The sequence below is a fragment of the Dendropsophus ebraccatus genome, chromosome 7, assembly GCF_027789765.1.
Source record: "Dendropsophus ebraccatus isolate aDenEbr1 chromosome 7, aDenEbr1.pat, whole genome shotgun sequence".
In the NCBI taxonomy this organism is placed as follows: Eukaryota; Metazoa; Chordata; class Amphibia; order Anura; family Hylidae; genus Dendropsophus; species Dendropsophus ebraccatus.
The window spans coordinates 106,586,598-106,608,628 of record NC_091460.1 but is presented as its reverse complement, the minus strand read 5'-3'; the positions used below and the strand labels follow the sequence as shown (position 1 = coordinate 106,608,628).

The following is a 22,031-nucleotide window of genomic DNA, read 5'->3' as shown; positions in this document are numbered from 1 at the left end:
TCACATTATTAAAAATACAAGGTCTGTCTCACAGGCTCCAGTCACATTATTGGAGGTGTGTGGCCTGTCTCACAGACTTCAGTAACATTATTAGAGATGCAGGGTCTGACTCACAGACTGCAATCACATTATTAGAGATGCAGGGTCTGACTCACAGACTGCAATCACATTATTAGAGATGCAGGGTATGCCTTACAGGCTGCAGTGACATTATGAGAAGTGCATGGTCTGTCCCATAGGCTGCAGTCACAATATTAGAAGTGTAAGGTCTGTCTCACAGGCTGCAGTCACAATATTAAAGGTACAGGGTCTGCCTCACAGTCTTCAGTCACATTATTAGAGATGCAGGGTCTTTCTCATAGGCTGCAGTCACAATATTAAAGTTGTACAGTCCATTTCACAGGCTGCAGTCACATATTTTTAGTCACAGTACATAAGATACTCTAAGAGCTGACCGCTCTTAGAATACAGCTGTTTGTGCAGGGCCTAAAATCTTTTAGTTTTTATTCTTTCTGTCACATTCACAATAGTTTACTCTCCTTAAATCCAGGGCTTGAGAGGGAGTTGTATCTAGCATGGCCCTTTCCAGACACCGTGCTTGTTTTCTTTCAATAAAAGAAGCTCTGCAGTTATGCAGTTTTCTACCCTGTGCCTTTGGATCCTCAGTCCCCATACTAGCTCAAATTATAGCAACACACTGTACCCCTAAATATAATTCTGCCACACACTGTGTACCTGCATGGAATACGGCAACATAGTATACCCTTAGTATAAGCATACCTCTCAACCGTCATGGATTCCGCGGGACGGTCCTGATTTTGGGGTGATGTCCCGCGGTCCCGGAACGCCCCCCCCCCCCCTGTGTCCCGCCGCCCCCCTCATGGCCTTACTGAAGCCATCTGACAGTGTGAGCGGCTTCTGCAGCTGCTGACAGTGTCAGATGGCTTCAGGGACGCTGTTTTCACATGCAGGGAGCTTCTGGAGCAGCTGGCCTCACATACAGCTCAGCTGCTGCCCCGGAAGCTCTCAGCTCCAGCCCCGCACGGTACCTGCACTCTGTCTCCTCTCTCCTGTCTGTCCCCTACACGCTGCTGCCGATGACGTCAGAGGTCAGGGACAGCCGGAGAGAAGATGAAGCAGATACCGCGGGGCTGGAGCTTTGAGCTGTGGGGGCAGGGGCTGAGCTGTGTGTTGGGCTGTCTGCTCTCTCCTGCTCTGTCCCTGACCTGTGACCTCAGCAGCAGCGGGAGAAGCTCTGTGACTGATCCCTGACTAGGTGAGTATATATCTTTATTATTTTCTGTCAGGGATGGATCTGTCTGGAGGAGAGGGGGGTACTACAGTGGGACCTACAGTACTATAGGGGGTGGGGGGTACTACAGTGGGATCTACAGTACTATAGGGGGTGGGGGGTACTACAGTGGGACCTACAGTACTATAGGGGGTGGGGGTACTACAGTGGGACCTACAGTACTATAGGAGGTAGGGGTGGGGGGTACTACAGTGGGACCTACAGTACTATAGGGGGGTTACTACAGTGTGTTCTATGGGGAGATGGGGGTTACTACAGTATGTTCTATGGGGAGATGGGGGTTACTAAAGTGAGATTAACTAGGGGGAGGGGGGTTACTACAATGTGTCCTATAGGGAGATGGGGGTTACTACAGTATGTTCTATAGGGATATGGGGGTTACTACAGTGGGATATGGAGGCACAGAGGGGTCTGTACCATATGGGGCACAGAGAGTTACTGTGAAGCAGATGAGGATGATACTGGAGACAGGAGCCTAAAATGTTTGTCTCGCAGATGGCCGGAGAGGTTTTCAAGATGACCGTGCATGATGGCGAAGAAACACAAAAGTGATCAACAAGAGAAGACGTCTCCTGTGAGTCGCTGAATAACTGCAATACAATCACCTATAAGGTCTGCAGAACCTGTGTACAGCCTAATCTACTGCTATATGGTGACCGCTGAGGGAGAGTACTGCTCTGTGTATAGTGGATGGTATGTAGTAATGGTATAAGGGGGGAGGATAAGTCACTACACGGTAAAGATCTTGTGATATTATTTGTTTCCTATATAATGGTAATAGGTGATGTAGATATGGGTGTGTGGCTATAGGGGTGTGGCTATGGGGGCATGGCTATGGGGCGTGGCACATTGCCGTGACTGTCCCTCTTTCCTCCCAGCAAAAGTTGGGAGGTATGGTATAAGACTATTGTATCAACTGAATATCAACAGGGATAATCAGGGCTGTAGGGAGGGGGGGCAGCTGCCCCGCGCGCAGAGACAGGGGGGGGGGGCATCACAGGGAGCAGAGAGAGAGGCATCACAGTGGATGAGGCAGCCTGGAAGCCTTCTGCTCTCTGTCATTGTGGGGAGACAGGAGACAATTTTAACTTGATCCGCAGAGGTATTTCCCATACTGTACTGTCTCCTGGCTGCTGTTTAACTATAAATCGCTGCGTTTTTACCATGATTTTGCGCAAATCAGGGCTAAACAGCAGCCAGGAGACAGTACAGTACAGTTACTGTGTAGATGGCGAAGGACCTTGACATGTGACTATGATGTCACCGCAGGTCCTGTACTGCACTGCACTATGAAGGAGAAGGAAAGAAAATACAGGTGTGTGTGAAGGGAAGGACAATCAGGGGTGCACAGTCTGGAGTGGGGGGGGGGGGGGCAGGGGGGTACAGGGTGACACCAGTCTGGGATGGGGGGAGACACACAAGAGAGTGTCCAGTGTCTATTTAGGGGTCTGGTCTGGTTGTACATTATTAGATACTTAACCCCTTAATGACTGCCCTCTCAAAATATATATATATATATCACATTTATAGAAACCTTACCTTACCTACTATTTTCAGAGGTAGGGAACCCTGGCTCTCCAGTTGTTGCAGAACTACAACTTCCATCATGTCTGGACAGCCAAAGTTTTAGCTTTGACTGTCCATGTATGATGGGAGTTGTAGTTTTGCAACAGCTGGAGAGCCAAGGTTTCCTACGCCAATCTATAAAGCACCTGTATCTGTATACACAGCGACCATGATACAAGAGTCATTTTTCTAAATTATTTCTATTTTGAATTTGGTGATGGAGTACCTTACTGGAGGTGTTATTGCTGCTATTGTCTCCGCTGCTGAGTGGAGTTGATAGAACCTCGGGAAATCCTAGGTTCTATCAAACTCGAACATTCACAAACCGCATTAAATTGCTAATGCCTGCCTGGTCCGTGGGGAAGGAGGAGAGAGTGGGGAAGGAGGAGGAGGAGGAGGAGAGAGTGGGGAAGGAGGAGAGTGCCCGAGTACCGCCTGGAATTCTGGGATTTAGCCTAGGTAATAGGCTGAATCCTGGAATGCCAGGCTGTATCCGGGCACTCTCCTCTTTCCCCACGGACTGGTAAGGCATCAGCAAGGTTCGTCAATGTTTGAGTTCGATCAAGCCTAGGATTTACTGAGGTTCGATCAACTCTACTGCTGAGCGTACCGGTGCATTAGGAGACGCACCATAGAACCACATTACACTGGGTGTCACACTGGAGATAGATCAGGAAGCTTGACCTCCTAATTCACAGGTACAGACAGCAGGAAGCAGAGACAACAGTGCCTCCTCAGGTACAGACAGCAGGGAGCAGAGACAACGACGCCTCCTCAGGTACAGACAGCAGGGAGCGGAGACAACTGCACCTCCTCAGGTACAGACAGCAGGGAGCGGAGACAACGACGCCTCCTCAGGTACAGACAGCAGGGAGCGGAGACAACGATGCCTCCTCAGGTACAGACAGCAGGGAGCGGAGACAACGGCGCCTCCGTTAAGGTACTTAGGGACTAAATTTTAAATGGGAAAAAATGGAAGTACTTTAAAAAATGCTGATTGAGCCCAGAGCTCTGCCTGATAATCATTCCTCATAAAAACATTCCAGGTACACAGTAAATATGACATTATGTATCCCATATTGTGAACACCACACTAGTGCTGCCAGTAGAGATAAGCGAATTGCTCATCTGAACAATCGTTTATCTAAACTTCCTTAAAAAAAAAATATATATATGTATGTTATATTCCAGCAGAGTGAAAGGAACAACATGGGGCTTACTGCGCACACCGGGGGGGGGGGGGGGGGGGGGATTACATAAATATGTTTACAATGTAGCTCAGATACCAATCACTAATTTACTATTCTTTTGGGAAAGAAGCCCTCCATCTTGGAACCCATTGTTAAGTTATCCCAGATATTACCCTATCCCATACCCATCCCCCCAAACACCCCCACCCATCCTAACCTTACTTGAGGACCCATGCAGGGAGGAATACAAGAGGGGAAAAAATGGCATGGCACTTTGCTTTTTGGTGGTGGAATGGCTCTCTTCTAAATCCTAGTCACCTAGTAACCTTTGCCCTTTGCTAGGTTTACACTTTTGCAGTCTAACTCCCATTTACATTAAAGGGGTTATCCAGCACTACAAAAACAAGGCCACTTTTCCCCCCTCTCTTGTCTCCAGTTCAGGTGCGGTTTGCAATTAAGCTCCATTTGCTTCTATGGAAATGAGTTTCAAAACGCTGTCCAAACTGGAGATAACAATAGGGGGAAAGTGATCATGTTTTTGTAGCACTGCATAACCTCTTTATTGAGGATTTATGCACTATCAATATGGCTGCCACTTAGTGGCCATTTTGTATCATAATCAGAACAAGTGAATAAAAGAACCAGCTAGACAGTGGGATGGAAGGCCCTGGAAGGTTAGAAGTGGTTGATCAATGGCTTAGGGAGGCAGTCAGATTTGGAGTGTAGTGCAGTGTGTGGAGGTGAGAGGGTGGAGAAAGAAACATTGGAATCTCTGAAGCCCTTGGATGGGACTTCCTGTTCCTGTGGCACCACAAGGCCCAGCCTACCTGTAAGTACCATTTTCTCAAACTGGCATTCTATCTGGGCTGTAACATAAGGTTTGCTTCAAGTGTGTCTGTGCTCTCTGTCTAGTTTTGTTTGGAGTCAGTATATGGAGTTTGTCATCTTGCAAGTACTACAATTCCTATTCATTGCAATCATCCTCAGTGAGTAGTGGTTCATTCATCCTGCAAGGACTCCTATCTGCTGCAATATTCCTGGTAAGTAGTTACTCATTATTCCTGACTTTGATGCAAGCTTGTATTTATTTCTTATGTGATATCTGATGAGTCTTCCTATTTGTCCCTATTGTAAGTACTGACGCAGCTGAGTATAAAGAGCAAATAATAGGTCCCCAGAAAAGTGATTGCTATTGGTGAAGCTTGGTTTAGCAACCCACCAGCATCATTACAATAACTGCCATATGCTGCATCCCTAATATAATGATACTACTATTTAGGTAGTATGTCAAGAGCCCTGTCTAATGCTACATTTACACAAAACGATAATTTGACCGATCGTACGATTAACGATGTCGAAGTAACAATGTGTTTTTCATAACGATCAGCGTTTAGACGGTACGATATATCGTACGGAAAATTCGTTTTGCGATCGCTTAAGCCTATCTCACACATTGGTTAAATCGGAGAACGACTGTTCACACGGAACAATCTGCGAATTTTTTGCAAACAATCAACGATGGTTTGAGAAGTTGTTGAAAAATGACGATTTGAGAAGTTGATCAAAATTAACGATTTCTCGCTTGTCGTTTGATCGTTCGCTGCGTTTACACGTACGATTATCGTTCGAATTCGATCGTTATCGTGCGGATTCGCATGATAATCGTTTCGTGTAAATGAGATATTTCAGTCTGATTTAAAAAATGCAGAGTTGGAAGTTTTTGTAAAGGCTGATACTGTTGCGGTTAGGCTTTCTTTCATGACCTATTTATACTAGGCTGTTTTCTCAGCATATTAGTATATAAGGGGCAGAAAAAAATCTAATCAGCTAGTGTAAAGTTATATACATTTATAATTTACTTTTATTTCAAATCTCCAGTCTTCCAGTACTTATCAGCTGCTGTATGTCCTGAAGGAAGTGGTGTATTCTTTCCAGTCTGACAAAGTGCTCTCTGCTGCCACCTTTGTCCATGTCAGGAACTGCCTAGAGCAGTGCTTCTCAAATCCAGTCCTCAGGCCTCACCAACAGGTCATGTTTTGAGGATTTCCCATACAAAGAAAACCTGATGCACTGAATACCTGATGCACTTGATGCAGTATAATTATATCACCTGTGAAATACTAAGGAAATCCTCAAAACATGACCTGTTGGTGAGGCCTGAGAACTGGAATTGAGAAGCACTGGTCTAGAGCAGTAGCAAATCACCATAGAAAACCTCTCCTGTTCTGGACAGTTCCTGTCATGGGCAGAGGTGGCAGCAGAGAGCACTGTGTCAGACTGGAAAGAATACAGCACCTGAGAAGTACAGGAAGACTTGATATTTTTTTAGATAGAAGTAATTTCTACAAATATATAACTATAACTATATAACATTTTTTGACACCAGTTGATTTGAAAGAAATTTTTTCCCCTTTACAGAATACACCATATTTTTTGAGAGAATACTTTTTTTTAAACAATAGTTCTGCAAACTGCTTGATCAGTGGCAAGAATAAAGTAATTGACAAAATAATTGAAAGATTTACACTGATATATTAAAAAATATATTTTTATGGAATATCCTTTTAAGTAATATTCCCACTTAAACATTACATTACTTAAATAATGCAATTTAATATATTTTGCAGTGTTGAGATCTAATAAACAAATTATGTTTCCAGGAATATCCATTTAAGCAATATTTTTTAGAGGGAACACTCCTCCAAGCAATTGCTTGAACAACCATAAAAGTAAAGTCATTAAATAAATATTTTAAAGATGTAGAAAGTCCTGTGAAAAGATATGTTTTTAGGGAATAGCCCTTTAAGGAACATTTCTGTGATCACAAGAATGGATGTAGCTTATTATACTAAGAATTAGATATTTTCTTACTTTTATGTTTTTTATACAAATAGATTGTTTTGTCAAGTATATACAGTATAATACATTTGAAATAAAATCCATGACTAACTTTTTTTTTTTTTTTTTTCATTGAAAGAATTCTTCTTTTGGTGCTAAATGACAGATTGATTTTTTTTGGAGAGAAGAGGATTCTTTACTCTCAGGTTTCTTAAGGATGAGTCCAGTGTGATTTGTCATCAATCATTCATCGTGGTCCTTCACATGGCTCACAATCTGCTCCGAGAAAAGGCTGCACCTCATTTGTTCTGCACATTACAAGGATGATCAGAGACCTGGGATGTTTCTACACAGATGAGTGGACGATGAATGGTGACACAGACACAGTGATATGCAGGTATACTGTATGAGCAGCCTATAGTACACATATACAGTATATATATATATATATATATATATATATATATATATGCAGAAGTGGCAATAATATCAGCTGCTACATAACCTGCATAATACAAGGGAAAATAATATTATAAATGTTTGTTGTTCCTAAAAGCTAAAAGATGACGGACAGTTCTGTGAAATATCAGATAACAAATAAGGACGGCATGAACAGTATATGAAGCCTCTTCGGGGCACTTAATAGAACGTTTGGATATTGGCTCGCCCCCATTGATCACTAAAGGTATGGTAATGCACAATGGAGAGCAGCGCCCTCCCCTGGGATCCTGCAGGAAACCACCACTTCTGCTGTGGATTTTGGATTCGCCTGCATTTTCATTCTGGTGAGATGGAAGACATCTGTGTCCAGCTGGGATCCCCCACACATGTGATCTATGGACTTTCTCCAATCCCCCAGGGGTGGCACTGTACCCACCATAGTACTGCTAACAGATCCAACTTGAAGGAGACTTTTTCCTTCTTAGGAGACCTCTACCTAGAGAGCATGAGAGCAGCATTGCCTTCCTGATCTGGTGTGTGCTGCAGGCAGGCATCCTTGCTGTGAGATCACCAGTGTTATAAATATCTCTAGCAGTGCCAGTGCTCAGGTTAGCAGTGAGCCATGCCTACCATCTCCCATACACGCAAACACCAGGCTACAGCCACTGACTGACACATTGGCAGCTGCTGCAGAAGCCACTGGGGCAGCAAAATGCACTTGGGATATTTCCTATTGAAAGAATGAGATTGCCTTCACTGTGTTTTGTCACATTATTCTTCCTCTCCACATCCCACCTCTGGACAGCAGTGTCTGCAGCTTCCAAGCAGAAAAAAGCCAAGGTACAGCTCCTGAAAGGCTCCAATAATCATATAACAAGTGCCATAGCCTCCTCTGCTTCTTTACCATCCTTGGGATCAGAGATCAGTGGGTCCCAGTGGAGCACAGCCGGGCGCAGGACTGGCAGCTTGTACTGCAGAGTGGGCATTGGATTCCACCTCCAGATCCACCCGGATGGCAAAGTCAACGGTTCACATGAGGCGAATCATTTAAGTAAGTTGGTTTTATTCATTATATTTCCTATCATGTAGAAGCGAAATGTTAGCACAGATGTGCTTTCCTCCAGCACAAGTAACAAGCACTGAACCATGCTGCTCTGTTTATCCGTCCTGCCTCTCTGGCAGTGCCACCTTTCCTTATACTGGAATATACTAATACTATATTACATGCAACTTAAACAGGTAAACAGTATGGTAGATATATGTATGGAACTAGTGACTATTGTATATCATTTATAGAAAATGAACTCTGTTTCTCTTGCTTTGTACCCTGAACACACACACACTACTGCTCAATAGAATGAATCCAAGCATATAACATTGCACAGTATATATCATTCAATACAAAATGGTTAAGAGGTTGAATGTCTTAATAGGTAACAGAGAGTGAACATTGTTAAAATTATATGAGCAGGAGTAATTTTGATATGGTTTCCGTATGATACATGTTTCTCAATCAATACTATGTATTAATATAACTAGATAATATTTATTATTATTATTATTATTATTATTATTATTATTATTATTATTATTATTATCATCATTATTATTAGTATTGATAATAATAATAGTATTATTTCTAAGAATCAAAAACTTTTAAGTGAAGAATAAATATAAGCATGAAGTGTTCCTCCTTGTATAGAATATAGTAGACATAATATATAGTATAAGATCTCCATGTGTAGAATATAGTAGGTATAATATATACGGTAGTATAAGATCTCCCTGTGTACAATATAGTAGGTATAATATATACGGTAGTATAAGATCTCCATGTGTAGAATATAGTAGGTATAATATATACGGTAGTATAAGATCTCCCTGTGTACAATATAATAGGTATAATATATACGGTAGTATAAGATCTCCATGTGTACAATATAGTAGGTATAATATATACGGTAGTATAAGATCTCCCTGTGTACAATATAGTAGGTATAATATATACGGTAGTATAAGATCTCCATGTGTAGAATATAGTAGGTATAATATATATGGTAGTATAAGATCTCCCTGTGTAGAATATAGTAGGTATAGTATATACGGTAGTATAAGATCTCCCTGTGTAGAATATAGTAGGTATAATATATATGGTAGTATAAGATCTCCCTTTCTAGAATATAGTAGGTATAATATATACGGTAGTATAAGATCTCCCTGTGTAGAATATAGTAGGTATAATATATACGGTAGTATAAGATCTCCCTGTGTAGAATATAGTAGACATAAAGTTTAAAAGCCTCTTATTAATTATTAAAAGCCGGTTTCCTTACAAACATAATCATCTAACACAGCAGACAATGCACATTATATCCTTCATTGCACTTGTGAGGTTCTTAAGAGACTGACCTGAGCCATCATAATACCTATGTATAGTATACACACAGGTCCTGTCTCTCCTTCTCTATTTCTCTTCTCCTTCTTCCTACTCTATCAGCCTGTGTATAAAATAGGATCCATAAAGTGTAACCTTCCTAAATGTAATGCCTTTTGAGGTTTACCTAAGTCAGCTAAATATGCCGTATATCAATTATTATTTTACATCAGCACTAGAGACTTTATCAGAGCCCATATAATCTGTCCACACTTCAGTAAGTAGCTCAGCATGATGGATTCCACCTTGTGAGACTTGAAATGAAGGATTTTTTTTTTTTTTTTGGAATGGATTATAAGCCTTTTGAAACTTATGTTTTATTCAGTCCAAATAAAAAGGAATTATCCAGTTGTCAGGACAATCTAAAATGAGTTTTACTGAAGAACTAGAAGTATTTTAATCTAGGCGTTTAAAGAAGGTAGTGTAATGGATAAATCTGTATTCAGGAAATATTGCTCTACTCAAAGCCTGTGCTTTGGAAAGAAATGACATAGAATATAAGTGTATCTTATTCTTCACTGATGTTTTCATGTTGATATAAAAGGTTAAAAAAGTTTTTAAAAAGCAAAGCGAAGAAAAGTAGTAAAAAAGTACAGAAGCTAGAAATCCAGTTATGTAGCAAAATTTTACAGTCAGCAATATTGTAGTATTGAAACCACACAGACCTATGCTTAAGCGATAGATAAATAGATAGATAGATAGATAGATAGACAGACAGACAGACAGATAGATAGATAAAATCAATGATTAGTAAAGCCAAAGCCAGGAATGGATTTGAAAAGAGGAGAAATCTCAGTCTTTCCTTTATGACCTGATCTCTGTTTATAGTCTGTTCCTGGCTTTGTTTTAAAAAATCTGTCAGATAAATCTTTCTGTGTAAACGCATCATTCAGATAGATAGATAGATAGATAGATAAATAGATAATAAATAGATAGAATAAATTAGATAGATAGATAGATAGATAGAAGATATAATAAATTAGATAGATGGATAGATAGATAGATAGATAGATAGATAGATAGATAGATAGATAGATAGATAGAGTAAATAATATAATAAAACATTATGCGTCTACCCTATGGTTTATATTTCTAACATACCAAAAGAGATTCATGATACAGAGGAAGATAAATGAGCATCAGTCAAACCTGAATAGAAGATCGCACATTACTTTGACATTAAACATGACCTTGTTTGAAAAGCGAGCTCATGACCTTCAATATTTTACCGTAAAGCTGTGGCAGAACTATTAACTGTGAGTTTTAGATGACATTGCTATATTGACTGTTAGATGTTACCAGATAGCACAACATAGGAATCTCTCTCATACATGCAAAGGATATGTGTCCAGAGTTGCACACTGGAATAAGATGCCTTTCTTTTGGGCGCCATACACACTGACATGTTTTAGCAGTATGTTTTTGTTTTTAGTTTTTTTTTCTGGTGGATCATTCATCAGATCCTATTTATTTCTATGGGAGAAACGACTGTCCGAGTGCATCTGCTACTAGTAGTCAAAAGCCAGTTTGTTAGAAGTTTAGAAAGTAACACATGTCCTGCTTCTTGTAACCTGTGAAGAACACCCTGACACAAACTGAAGAATATTCTGTTACATATAATAGCATATGAAACATATATAATATTTTGTTGAACTTGATAGACTCTTTTCAACCATATTACCTATGTAAATCTTTATAAAAGTTTAAGACGCGTTATTGTCCCACTGACCCAATTGCAGACAAAGAACATGGTAAATACGATGCATATTTGACAGTAAATGCTATTTTCATTGATTTTGAAAACTGATTTGAAAAGTGGTAAAACACGTCTCCAAAATGATTTTAATTTGCTTGTTTATGTTGTTTCTTCTTTTGGGGAAACCTAGTACCCCTGAATGCTGTCTATTGTTGCCTGCAAGCATCTATTTCTCAGCGTTAAGCTGAGAGATTGTAGCGTTCAATGAGAATAATGTCTAGAAAAATAATCCCTACTTTTTATATCCAGCATCTCTAGAACTATGCAAAAAGAGTAGATTTATGAGGTCTGAGCTTTTTCACAAACGTTAACATATATACACTGGTAATGGGAAGATCTTTTTGATGCTTTACTTTATGTTTAATTGTTATTAATATTATTGTTACTTTCAGATACGCTATGGCCTTATTTGACTAGTAAAAACTTTCGCTATTGACAGTAGATAGGGACAGCATTATTTTGGATATAAGTAGTGACTGACATGTTTGACAGGACTCTGAAACATGGGGACTTGTGTTTATGTCAGTGAAACAATGCTGGGAATTTAGGACCTCTGCGTAACAGGTGCATTTCACAAAATTACATATACTGCACAGAGACGGGGCCACACGGTAGGCTTTGTCTGGGGAGAGAAATCTATATTCCAGCAAGAACACACAGGGAGAGGAAGTAAACATAGTGTAGGGCGACAGTACAGAATTAGAGCATGATAACCCCGGTGTCCAGCCTTAACAAATGGGAAGTCAGCAGACACAGCGATGGCCAGACACTAATCTTGTGCTACTAGAAGACATGGTAACATTGCCAATTTCCCTATTACATAGTTAGCAAGGTAAAAAAAAAACAACAAAAAAAACACGTCTATCAAGTTCAACCAAGAAGGGGATGGATGATGGGAAGGATATGGATGATGGGTAGACATTCTCTTAGGATATATCTTAATTACAGGAATAGCTGATGCTACAGCGCTATTCTTACTGTTAAAAGTGCGAAAACCCCAATTAAACTTGATAGACCCCATCAGAAGGGAACACAGTTTTTCAGGGTCTGTATAATAAAATCCTTTATAGCTGTTATGCCTCCATTATAAGCAGAAGCAATGATGCTAGTGTGAACAGAGCCTTCTTGTGGTCTCCTATTCGAGTCCTAGGCAATTTTCGAGACATGGAAGTGCTCCACCGGAATATTTACAGATAATTTTAAAAAACGATGTGAATATCATAATTAATGCTTGAACTTTATGTATTTTAGTTACTTTATGGTATTCCAAATAGCAAATGTAAAATATCTAGTGTTTCCTTTGACAATAATAGTAAAATTATGAAGTCATTACGGCCTGATAGTAGGAATGAAAGACACATGTTGAAGTCATCTTACTTTTATTGTCTGCAACTTGCCAACCCTTGACTCCTGATAGATTCTCTAGGAGAGACTTGCAGGAAGCCAGCAGTATCTGTGTATAAATGTTGATTGTTAAAACACATAATAGACAAGCGGAGGATCTGTGCATCTGTCCTGCATGGTCTTATTTGTGTTTTGTATAATAAACAATAATTAAACAAGTTCCCATGGTGCCTTTTGGCGAGGGATGAGCATTTAATATAGTGTGCACTCAGCTAATAGCTCAACTTGGCCTTCACTCTGGATTGTCAGCACGCACTATACCCATTCCCAAGGTTAGCTGTTTCTTTTCCACAGCTCTTCACTTCTGGATTCTTTAGGAAGAGTAAACAGCAAATTATAAAAAAGTGTCTCTCGGGTGATGGATCTGAACTCCCTCTAGTTATTACATCGATCATGTTCATTACACCATAATAATGAAGTAGTTACATGGAACAGGCAATGTAACTACTAACACAAATACATAGCAGTTTTAGTCAAATAATAAATTATTATAATAATAAAAAATAAATAAATAAATATATTTTTTTTATACTCTAAGGCTAGGTTCACACTAGCGTTTTACCCTCTGCCACAATTCCTCTTTTCTATTTTGATAATAGAAAAACAGAACTTAGTGGATCTGTCATACTCCCCATTAATTTCAATGGCTTTTTTGTGCTCCATTTGCATCAGTTTTGCTCTGTTTTCAGCAAATCCTTCAGTGTTCCGTTTTTTTGGACAGACATAAAATTAGTTCATGAGCAAATTTTTTGTTAGTCTCAAAAACAGGAACGGAAAGTGTACATCCATTTTTTTACATTATAGTCAATGATGACAGATCCAAAGAAGGTATTTCCTTTCACGTCCATTTGAAAGGTATCCATCATGATGTGTTTTTTTTTACTGACCATGCGCAGAAGAAGTGAAAAGCCAGGAAGGAATATAAATTTAAACCGACTGAAAAAAATGGATAGACAAAAGTTTTCTAAAGCCAAAATTAGACGGACCATTTAAAAAACCTGATAATATTGCAATTAGTTTGCTCATCAGTATGTGCTTATTTCTACATTAAGGCTATGTTCACACTGCGTATGATTCCGTCCGTAGATCGTACGCCGCCGTACATGTGCGGCTGAAACTACGGGCGTGGGAAAAATAGACATGCGGCCGGATGCGTACGAACCGTGAACATACGCCCGTAGTACAGTTATGCTTCCCTAGCTTGTTTCGAAGCGATCTGAGGCAGGTCATTTACTTGGAAATCTTCGCCCAGCCCCGTAAACCACACAGAACCTTTTGGATCAAAAAATCAAGTTCAATTTGGCTGAAATAAGTACTTCATAAGGAACCGCATGGAAATCCACAGCTGTGAGTTTCAACATTTCCGTCCTCAAACAATGGTCTTGATCAATTTTCATGGCACCGTATACGATCTGGCCGTAAGCTCATACGTAGTGTGCACTGTGCGGGCGTATATCGTATACTTTCAAGCGAATGCATCAACCTCAAAACTAAATGCGCATATTCGCGGTTCGCACTACAGACGGAATCATACGCAGTGTGAACATAGCCTAAATATGGATGCATCTGCTCAAGAATAGGACAAACACTGGTGTGAACTTACCCTTATAGAGAGATAAATAGATTACACATTTATCTTCTTAGCAAAAAATGTTGAAATTTAAATGATTTTATTCACATTTACTTTTTTGAAGATCCGCATGGGCCTATGGAACTTAATAGAATTAGGTTAAAAATACATGTTTTCCCGAACTCTTTAGGACTGCATCCAGCTTCTTCAGCCATGTGTGTATGTGTTATTTTTTTTTTTATTACATCCGTATTTCAGCATCATAAGTTAACAAAGAACAGAATTAAATAAAAACTGACAATTTATGAAATACAAGAAACAATGGATACAGTATGAAACAAATAAAAAAACAGAACAAATTCTAAAAGTTAATGACTAGTGATGAGCAAACCAACCTATGGCTGTTCTCCCAGACTCCCTAGGACTCCATCCAACTTCTTCAGCCAACGGTATTAAAATGCTGAATGATCGAATGAGCATGCCTGAGTTGCCCTCATCTCTAATGACCCATATTGCAAACTCATATATAAAGGGGCAGTAACAGTGATTATTTATTAGATTTTTGCCTCTGAGGTGTGCACTTTTTATGATACTGGGCACTGCAGCTGTTCAATAACTTTTTGTTAAAGCAGATCTGTCAAATTAACCTTCTGGCCTATGTAAGGGTATCATATTATAGCTAAAAGTCCATATTCCTAGTAGCCAGTAGAAGCGCTGAAAGAATATAGCAGGCTCACATGAGTCAGCTGTATGTACCGCTGTCTATGGTGACTGACAGGTTGCTCTGTATACTTGTATGAGTCAGTCAAAGAACAGAACTGCGTAGGAAAGCTCCTAGGGGCTCAGTCTCACAATCCCGAAACAAGAGGCGAGCCATGTACAGTACATAGTAATAGTAGGAAGCAGCACTTCAAACATGTCCAAAGAAAACATCTAGGCTTTACTCACCCATATACTCACCCAAGCAGGGGCGGATTAACTTTACCATAGGCCCCGGGCTGTTCACCAGGCCGGGGCCCCCCACCCAACTGTAACTATGGCAGGACTAGCATGGTGTTCATAGTACAGGCTAAATAATGTCATGATGTCCTAATTTGTGCCATGGGCCCCCCAGGAGCTCAGGGCCCCGGGCTACCGCCCAAAACGGACCTATTATAATCCGCTACTGCACCCAAGAGCCTCATTTGAGATGTAAATGGCTGAAAAAAATGACTAAAAGCAAAACATGGCTGAAAAAAACAGCATAAGGCAAACATCTTTTTTTTTTTCCTTTTGATGTTTTTTTTTATGGATGTCATTTTGTGCCCAAATAACTGCCATTCTTACAAAAATAACGACCGTTATTTGTCCACGAAATGATGGACTATCCAAAATCTGACCATCAAACAGCCAAAAACAAACAGTTGGCCTGAACAAAAAAACTGCTAAAAACAAGACTCCAATACTGTGTGTGACCAAAGCCTCACGCTTGAAAAAGACTCCTTAGAAGACTTAAACTTTGCCTGAGCAAATGGGTAAATAAAGCCTACAAATTGTCTTTAGTGTCATCTACATGTAGTCAGCTATAATCTCTCAGTGCTCCTATTTGCAAAAAAAAAAAGCTTAACATCCATTTATATGAATTTGGCTATGTTCCCACAACATCTTTTTAAGTGAAATTATGAGGTATAAATTATTTTATATTGGCGACCATAAATAATTATCAAGTTTCTTACTGTCATTCTCAGCGCTGTTTTAACTCTAATAGGAGTTTAATCATTGTCCTAATTAGACAATCTTTTGGTGCACTGGGAATGGGACTACTACCCCCAGTGCACCGATCTGGCCTGCTCCCAGTTGCACCGCCCCCTGGCCAGCCTCCGCTGATGTTCTTTAGTAGAGTGTGATGGCCGGAGGTAGATTGCTGCACTGGGGGGAGTATTCCTGTCCTCCTGCCTAATTAGCTAAAGGATTAAACTCCTAATAGCATAGAAATTGCACCAAGGATGAAGGTAAGAAACTTACCTTCATCCTCAGAGCCCCATGTGCTATAGGGAGATATCAGCAGATAAGGTTCTCGATTAGTCTCTATTATACACATAGGAAACTGCCTTGTGCAGATCCTTGCTCTGGTATAAAGGGAGCTTGTCAATCCCTACAGCAGTCCAATAAATCAAACGGATACCAGAAATTGCCAAAATAGCTGTTTTTACTTTTCCAAACGCAAATGGTACAAATTTTTTGACTGTAACGTATCGTCTGAACATGCACTGGTGGTGAAAAGTTTGTACCATTTGTGTATGCAAAAGTAAAAACAGCTATTTTGGCAATTTCTGGTATCCGTTTGATTTATTGGACCTTCTTTATAGTGCCTGAGGGTCGGTGCGGTTTCTAGTGTCTATTAGCAAACGTTCTGTTTTCTGTTGCTGACCAAGATTATTGACTCTGAACCTGTGCAGCATTCCTCACATACTAAGCTTACTTGCCTGAACCCTAAGTGTTACACACTGGTTCTATCTGTTCTGCTGTACTGTTACCCACACTGGGACCACTCTTGTGGAGCAACCTGATAGCCTTTAGTACCAAACGTCTGGCCCCCTCATCTTGGAATGAGATAAACAGTGGAGACTAGAGATGAGGGTACTACAAGTTTAAGTTTGGGTGCAGCAACTTCTTTTACCCAAACTCTCACCCTCAACACTCAACTCTGGAAAAGTTAATTGCCCTCCTAGGCCTGCCAGAAAAACAGGGATATAGCCTATGGCTGTATCCATGTTTTCCAGGACTCCCAAAGATTGCAACTAACTTCTCCAGATGCAGGGAATGAAATGCAGAGTGTCCACGTCAGAGAAGTTGGCTCATCTCTAGTGAAGGCTTTGAGACTACTTAAATCCCACTCCAGGGTGTGGTCCAAAGTCAAGCCAGTTTGGTGGTACAGCCAGTCTACACCTGTTGCCCATTACATAAGCAGTATAATTTTAACATTAGATTTATTAGTAGCAGATTTTATGGAGTGCTTCTGGTCATATGAATCTATCAAGGTCTCCCAAGAGCTTCAAAAAAGACACTGTCTTTATTCATTTTATTGCCTCCATTAAATTCAGACATATTATCTGTGTTCTTTGTTCAGCTTAAGAATTTGACTGTATAGAATAATGCTGTCACCTGCCTAGAACATAATGTTCTCAATGGAAAGACAGCAGGAATAAAAATGAAAGTATTTCTTCAATGAAACCATATATCTTCATTTCACAGTTCAAGAATTGTCCAAAGCTCACTTAATACTAAGTGCTGATTCATACCTTTTATATACATAAAGCATGAATAATAGAGAAAAGACAATCACATTTCTAATATTTTCTCAATGGGACAGAAAAGATCCGAGAAAGGATTCTTAAGAGAGCAAGTATAAATGAAAAGATAACGGTGTGTTCGCACAGGGGAAAAAAGTGCAGATTTTTCCGCAGTAGAATAGCGGCTGCAGAAAACCTGTCAGTGCACACCATGGAGCATGCGGCTCCGGCCACATGCTCTATTGTGTGCAGTGGCGAATTGCTATTCAGTAGCAGTGAAGATCATCCGGACCAGTACCAGCTGAGATGATCTTCTCTGACACCGGCCGTTCCGTGACCCGGACGGTGTTTTACAACGTAGGAGCATGGCCCTAGACTGTATAGTCTATTTTTGTGGCAACTAGTAGTTAGTGTACTTTAGGCAAATTTATGCCAAGTTTTGGTGTATTTTGTGGTGGCTGGCTCTTCTAGCAAATTATCATTCTGTAATAAATCAGCTGCTGCCATGTCATTACAGTATCATTAAAGTGCCATGAAGATTCAAACACTTTCCCTACTCCCAGCAACATGTTAATAATACATGATGCTGGGCAAGGAAAGAATCCACTACAGGGCTTCCCCACTCGTAGGTTCCATGTTGAACGGAATGTGGGAATTAGCCTTTAGGGCTGCATACAACTTCTGCAGCCACCGTAATCAAATGCCAACTCTCGGGTTCGGATGAGTGCTCTAAGTTTGCTCAACTCTGCAACTAATGATAGCTTCTAAAAGTTCCCTGGGGAGAATGTTTTTAAAAATATATAAAAAAAACTCTGCCAATAAAAGACGTAATCACCAAAATATACCAGGTATACCTTGTCAGGGGGAACAAAACTCAACTGCCAAAAGTGCTAATTTTTGGTCAAATTTTTTAAAAGTCCTATGTTAACCAAAGTGGTAACAATAAAAACCAAAATCCTTTACACAGCCCTATAGATAGACAGGTACTAAAAATAATTTTTTAAAGATTTTTTAATAATCCCCTTTCCCCCCAAAAATAGCAAAACCATTATTGTCCAGTTGATTTCAAAGTAGCTCTTTATCGACTTTTGAGGGAACAGTGCACTGAAAACTTGCTGAAAACACTATGCATCAAAACCTGCGGCAGAAAAGCATGGTAAACACCAATAGGGAGCTGCGTCCCAGGGTTTCTGCCACCAAAGGAACTGCGGCTTTGTCCCTGTGTTTGTGACTCTAAGGAGTTATGGCTCTGTCCCTGTGTTTCTGCCCTAAGGAGCTGTGGCTCTGTCCAAGTGTTTCCACCCCTGTATGAAAGTGAAAGTAGACTCATGGAGTATGGTGAGTGGTGTGTAGCGTGGTGTAGGTCATCTCACCTTCTGATTTTGTGGCAGTCCCCAAGTCAGAAGACTCACTTTCACCTTCTCCTGTAGTGGCAGTAATTCCCCCAGGACCAGATGGGGTATCTTACACCATATTGGCTGATTTTTGTAAAGCTACAGGCTTCTAACAGTATGTGCCCTCAGGAGTGAGAGGATGCTAATTAGAGATGAGCGTACCTCGAGCATGCTCAAGTTTATCCGAACCCGACATTTAATTAGCGGTGGCTGTTGAAGTTGGATAAAGCCCTAAAGCTATGTGAAAAACATAGATATAGTCATTGGCTGTATCCATGTTTTCCAGACAACCTTAGAGCTTTATCCAACTTCAGCAGCCCCAGCTAATCAAATACCGAACGTTCGGGTTCGGAAAAACTTGAGCAAGTTCGAGGTTCGGTCATCTCTAATGCTCATATATCGCAGAGGCCAGAGGTCTTTCGACCGACTTTCACTGACTTTCCAAGTAGGAAAAGTTACAGAACCTCTCTTTTATACACTTTTTTGGCGGTTCTTCACTTATATAGGCCAAAGTTTTTAAGTTGTGCCATGATGGAAATATTTAACATTAAAGAAATGTGCTTGGTTTTCAGAAAAAGAAAAGTTATTCTTGAGTTCCTGTGAGGTGAAAAAACGCATTACTATTGTGATTACCACTGCTGTGTTTTATAAAGAATGATATTTGGTAACTACTTGTGCGCATGGCAGTAAAGCTGGCAGGACCTGCACATAGGACTTTCCAGAGCAGGTGTAGATTTTTGCATGGTTTACTCCTGCTTCCAGGCATAAACCATAATAACAGGTGTAGGAGGAGCCAATGCTTTTTTTCCCGCATTGCCACACACGCCTGTCCGCCCATCAGGGGTGTATATCGCCAGGGGCTCATAATGATAAATGTGCCCCAAAAATACTAACAAAACTGTTAGGAATAACACAAGCTAGGAAATATTAGAGGTTATTTCAAATGACAGTAACCATTCAACTTATTTGGACCTTTCTTCTGATATATATTTCCATATTTTATCATGCCATCAAACATTACGATAAAGCCATAGCCAGTCCAGGTATTTGCAGTGTTTCATTTCAAACATACCTGATGTGTCTTATGTCATTTTCATTAATAATTTAAAAAAAAAGCATTTTTAAAGTAAGTATTGTGGTGCTAACTTCATAGTGCAAATGCAAATGATAGTTTGGTGTATAGTAATGATTTAGATTTCATCCAAAAATGTGAAACTTTGTGTATTAGCCCCTTCATGTATAAATGTACGTCCATTTTAATAGGCTGTTCTCACAAATGGGAATAAAGTTATATCCATGGGATGGCACAGGCTTAAGAGCAGTGCCCATGCATCCGCAGTAGGACCCACATCTCACACTTGGCTGAGCCTCCTCCCCAACTGTCAGGATCAGAGCTATGCTCTGATCCTGACAGTTAACCCATTAGATGTTGTGGTCAGTATGATAGGGTCCCCTCTGTCCTCCATCAACGCCCGGAAAAGTGATTGTGGGGTGCCTATGGTAGTCATGGCAACCAGGGACCCCAGTACAGTAGTTTCCAGTCTGCTGGCAATGAAACCCAATCAGCCTCTGTCCCGAGACAGAGTTTAATCTGCTATGCTTGTAAATGTAACACTGATAGGTATATTACACTGCAGTACAGATCTGTACTGCAGTGTATTATTCTTTTGATGAGAAGATTGCAGAGTCAAGTCCCCTGGTAAGACAAAAAAAACTGTGAAAATAAAGTTAAGTTAAAGTAAAAAAAAAAAAAAAAGGAAAGGTAAAAGGAAAACAATAAAAAAAAGTACAGTTCTCATTTATCCAAATGTAAATGGTGTTAAATAAATATAGTTGAAACTAGGTCTTGGTCCTTAAAGGACAACTCCAGAATTTTACTTTTTTCCTTAATTAAAACACATTAAAAGTTATATAACCTTTTAATGTGTGTTAATTAGCTATGTGGCCCCTTTATTGATCTCTGCAAAATTGGTCCTGAAGGGGTTAATAGTTTTACCTTTGAAATAAGAATTGCAAGTAAAACTTTTATGGAATATTGTATGCAGTTATAGTTGGTACTTGCAGTAGATAGATACTTGAATTTTGGGTTATTTAGTGTGCCAAGTTACATTTTTATTTTGAAAACTTAGGAGGCATTGGTTATATCTAGAGGAAAGAAAGCTTCTCCGCTGTAATTGCAGTGAGACAGGGAGAATCTCCAACTCTCTTTCACAGGCTCTTGTAATTAATTGAAAAAGTATGCAAGAGGCCTAGATACCGGTGTATTAAATTGTGCATCTACCATCTTAGACAGGGTTTGTTATGAACTTTTTGTAAAGTTCATTACGAATCTTGGTTTGTGACGTTCAATTGACTTATCTCTAGTTTAAACTTGTTTAAATCTACATTATTGGTAGGTTGTTGATCCAGAGATTCATTCTGACCAACATATTTAATGTCAGGAAGAAAAAGAATGATTTCTGCTTTATAGCATTGTTTCCTTCTTTCTAAATGATTTCTGCAGGACAATAAGTTTAATTGTTAAACATATGTCTTTTTTCAGAATCATGAGGTTTATGAGGATGTTTGAGGCTTTAGAAGCGGGATTTGGGAGGTTAGGTATACTTTCTCATTGTAAATTATATAAAAAAACATGGAACTCACTTAAAAAAATTTGTGGCGTTAAAGGGTGTTTAGAGTTCTCTCTGCTATGGATTAACATGCGCTTAGAGGAGTTTGAGAAGATTCAGGATCCTACTTATATTTGACAAGTAGTTAAAAATGAGGAACTTCTTTAGTTCACTGAGATTAATAATAGATTTGGGGTTGGGAAATCACAAAAACTGTGATATTGGTAGTTAGCACATGCATTTAG

General features: G+C 39.9%; 1 protein-coding gene across 2 annotated transcripts in view; it reads left to right on the top strand.

The window, feature by feature from the left end:
- The first annotated feature begins 4,600 nt into the window (after positions 1–4,600).
- FGF5 (fibroblast growth factor 5) overlaps positions 4,601–22,031 on the top strand; it is a 62,368-nt gene continuing 44,937 nt past the window's right edge. Inside the window, exons 1-4 of one of the 2 annotated variants that reach the window (XM_069976702.1) lie at positions 4,601–4,897; positions 4,981–5,108; positions 7,046–7,303; positions 7,463–8,398. In XM_069976702.1, coding sequence (XP_069832803.1) covers positions 8,089–8,398 — 310 coding nt within the window. In that variant the 5' untranslated portion in view covers positions 4,601–4,897; positions 4,981–5,108; positions 7,046–7,303; positions 7,463–8,088. Of the gene's footprint in view, positions 4,898–4,980; positions 5,109–7,045; positions 8,399–22,031 lie in introns of both variants that reach the window. The other variant, XM_069976699.1, reaches the window with a different exon arrangement.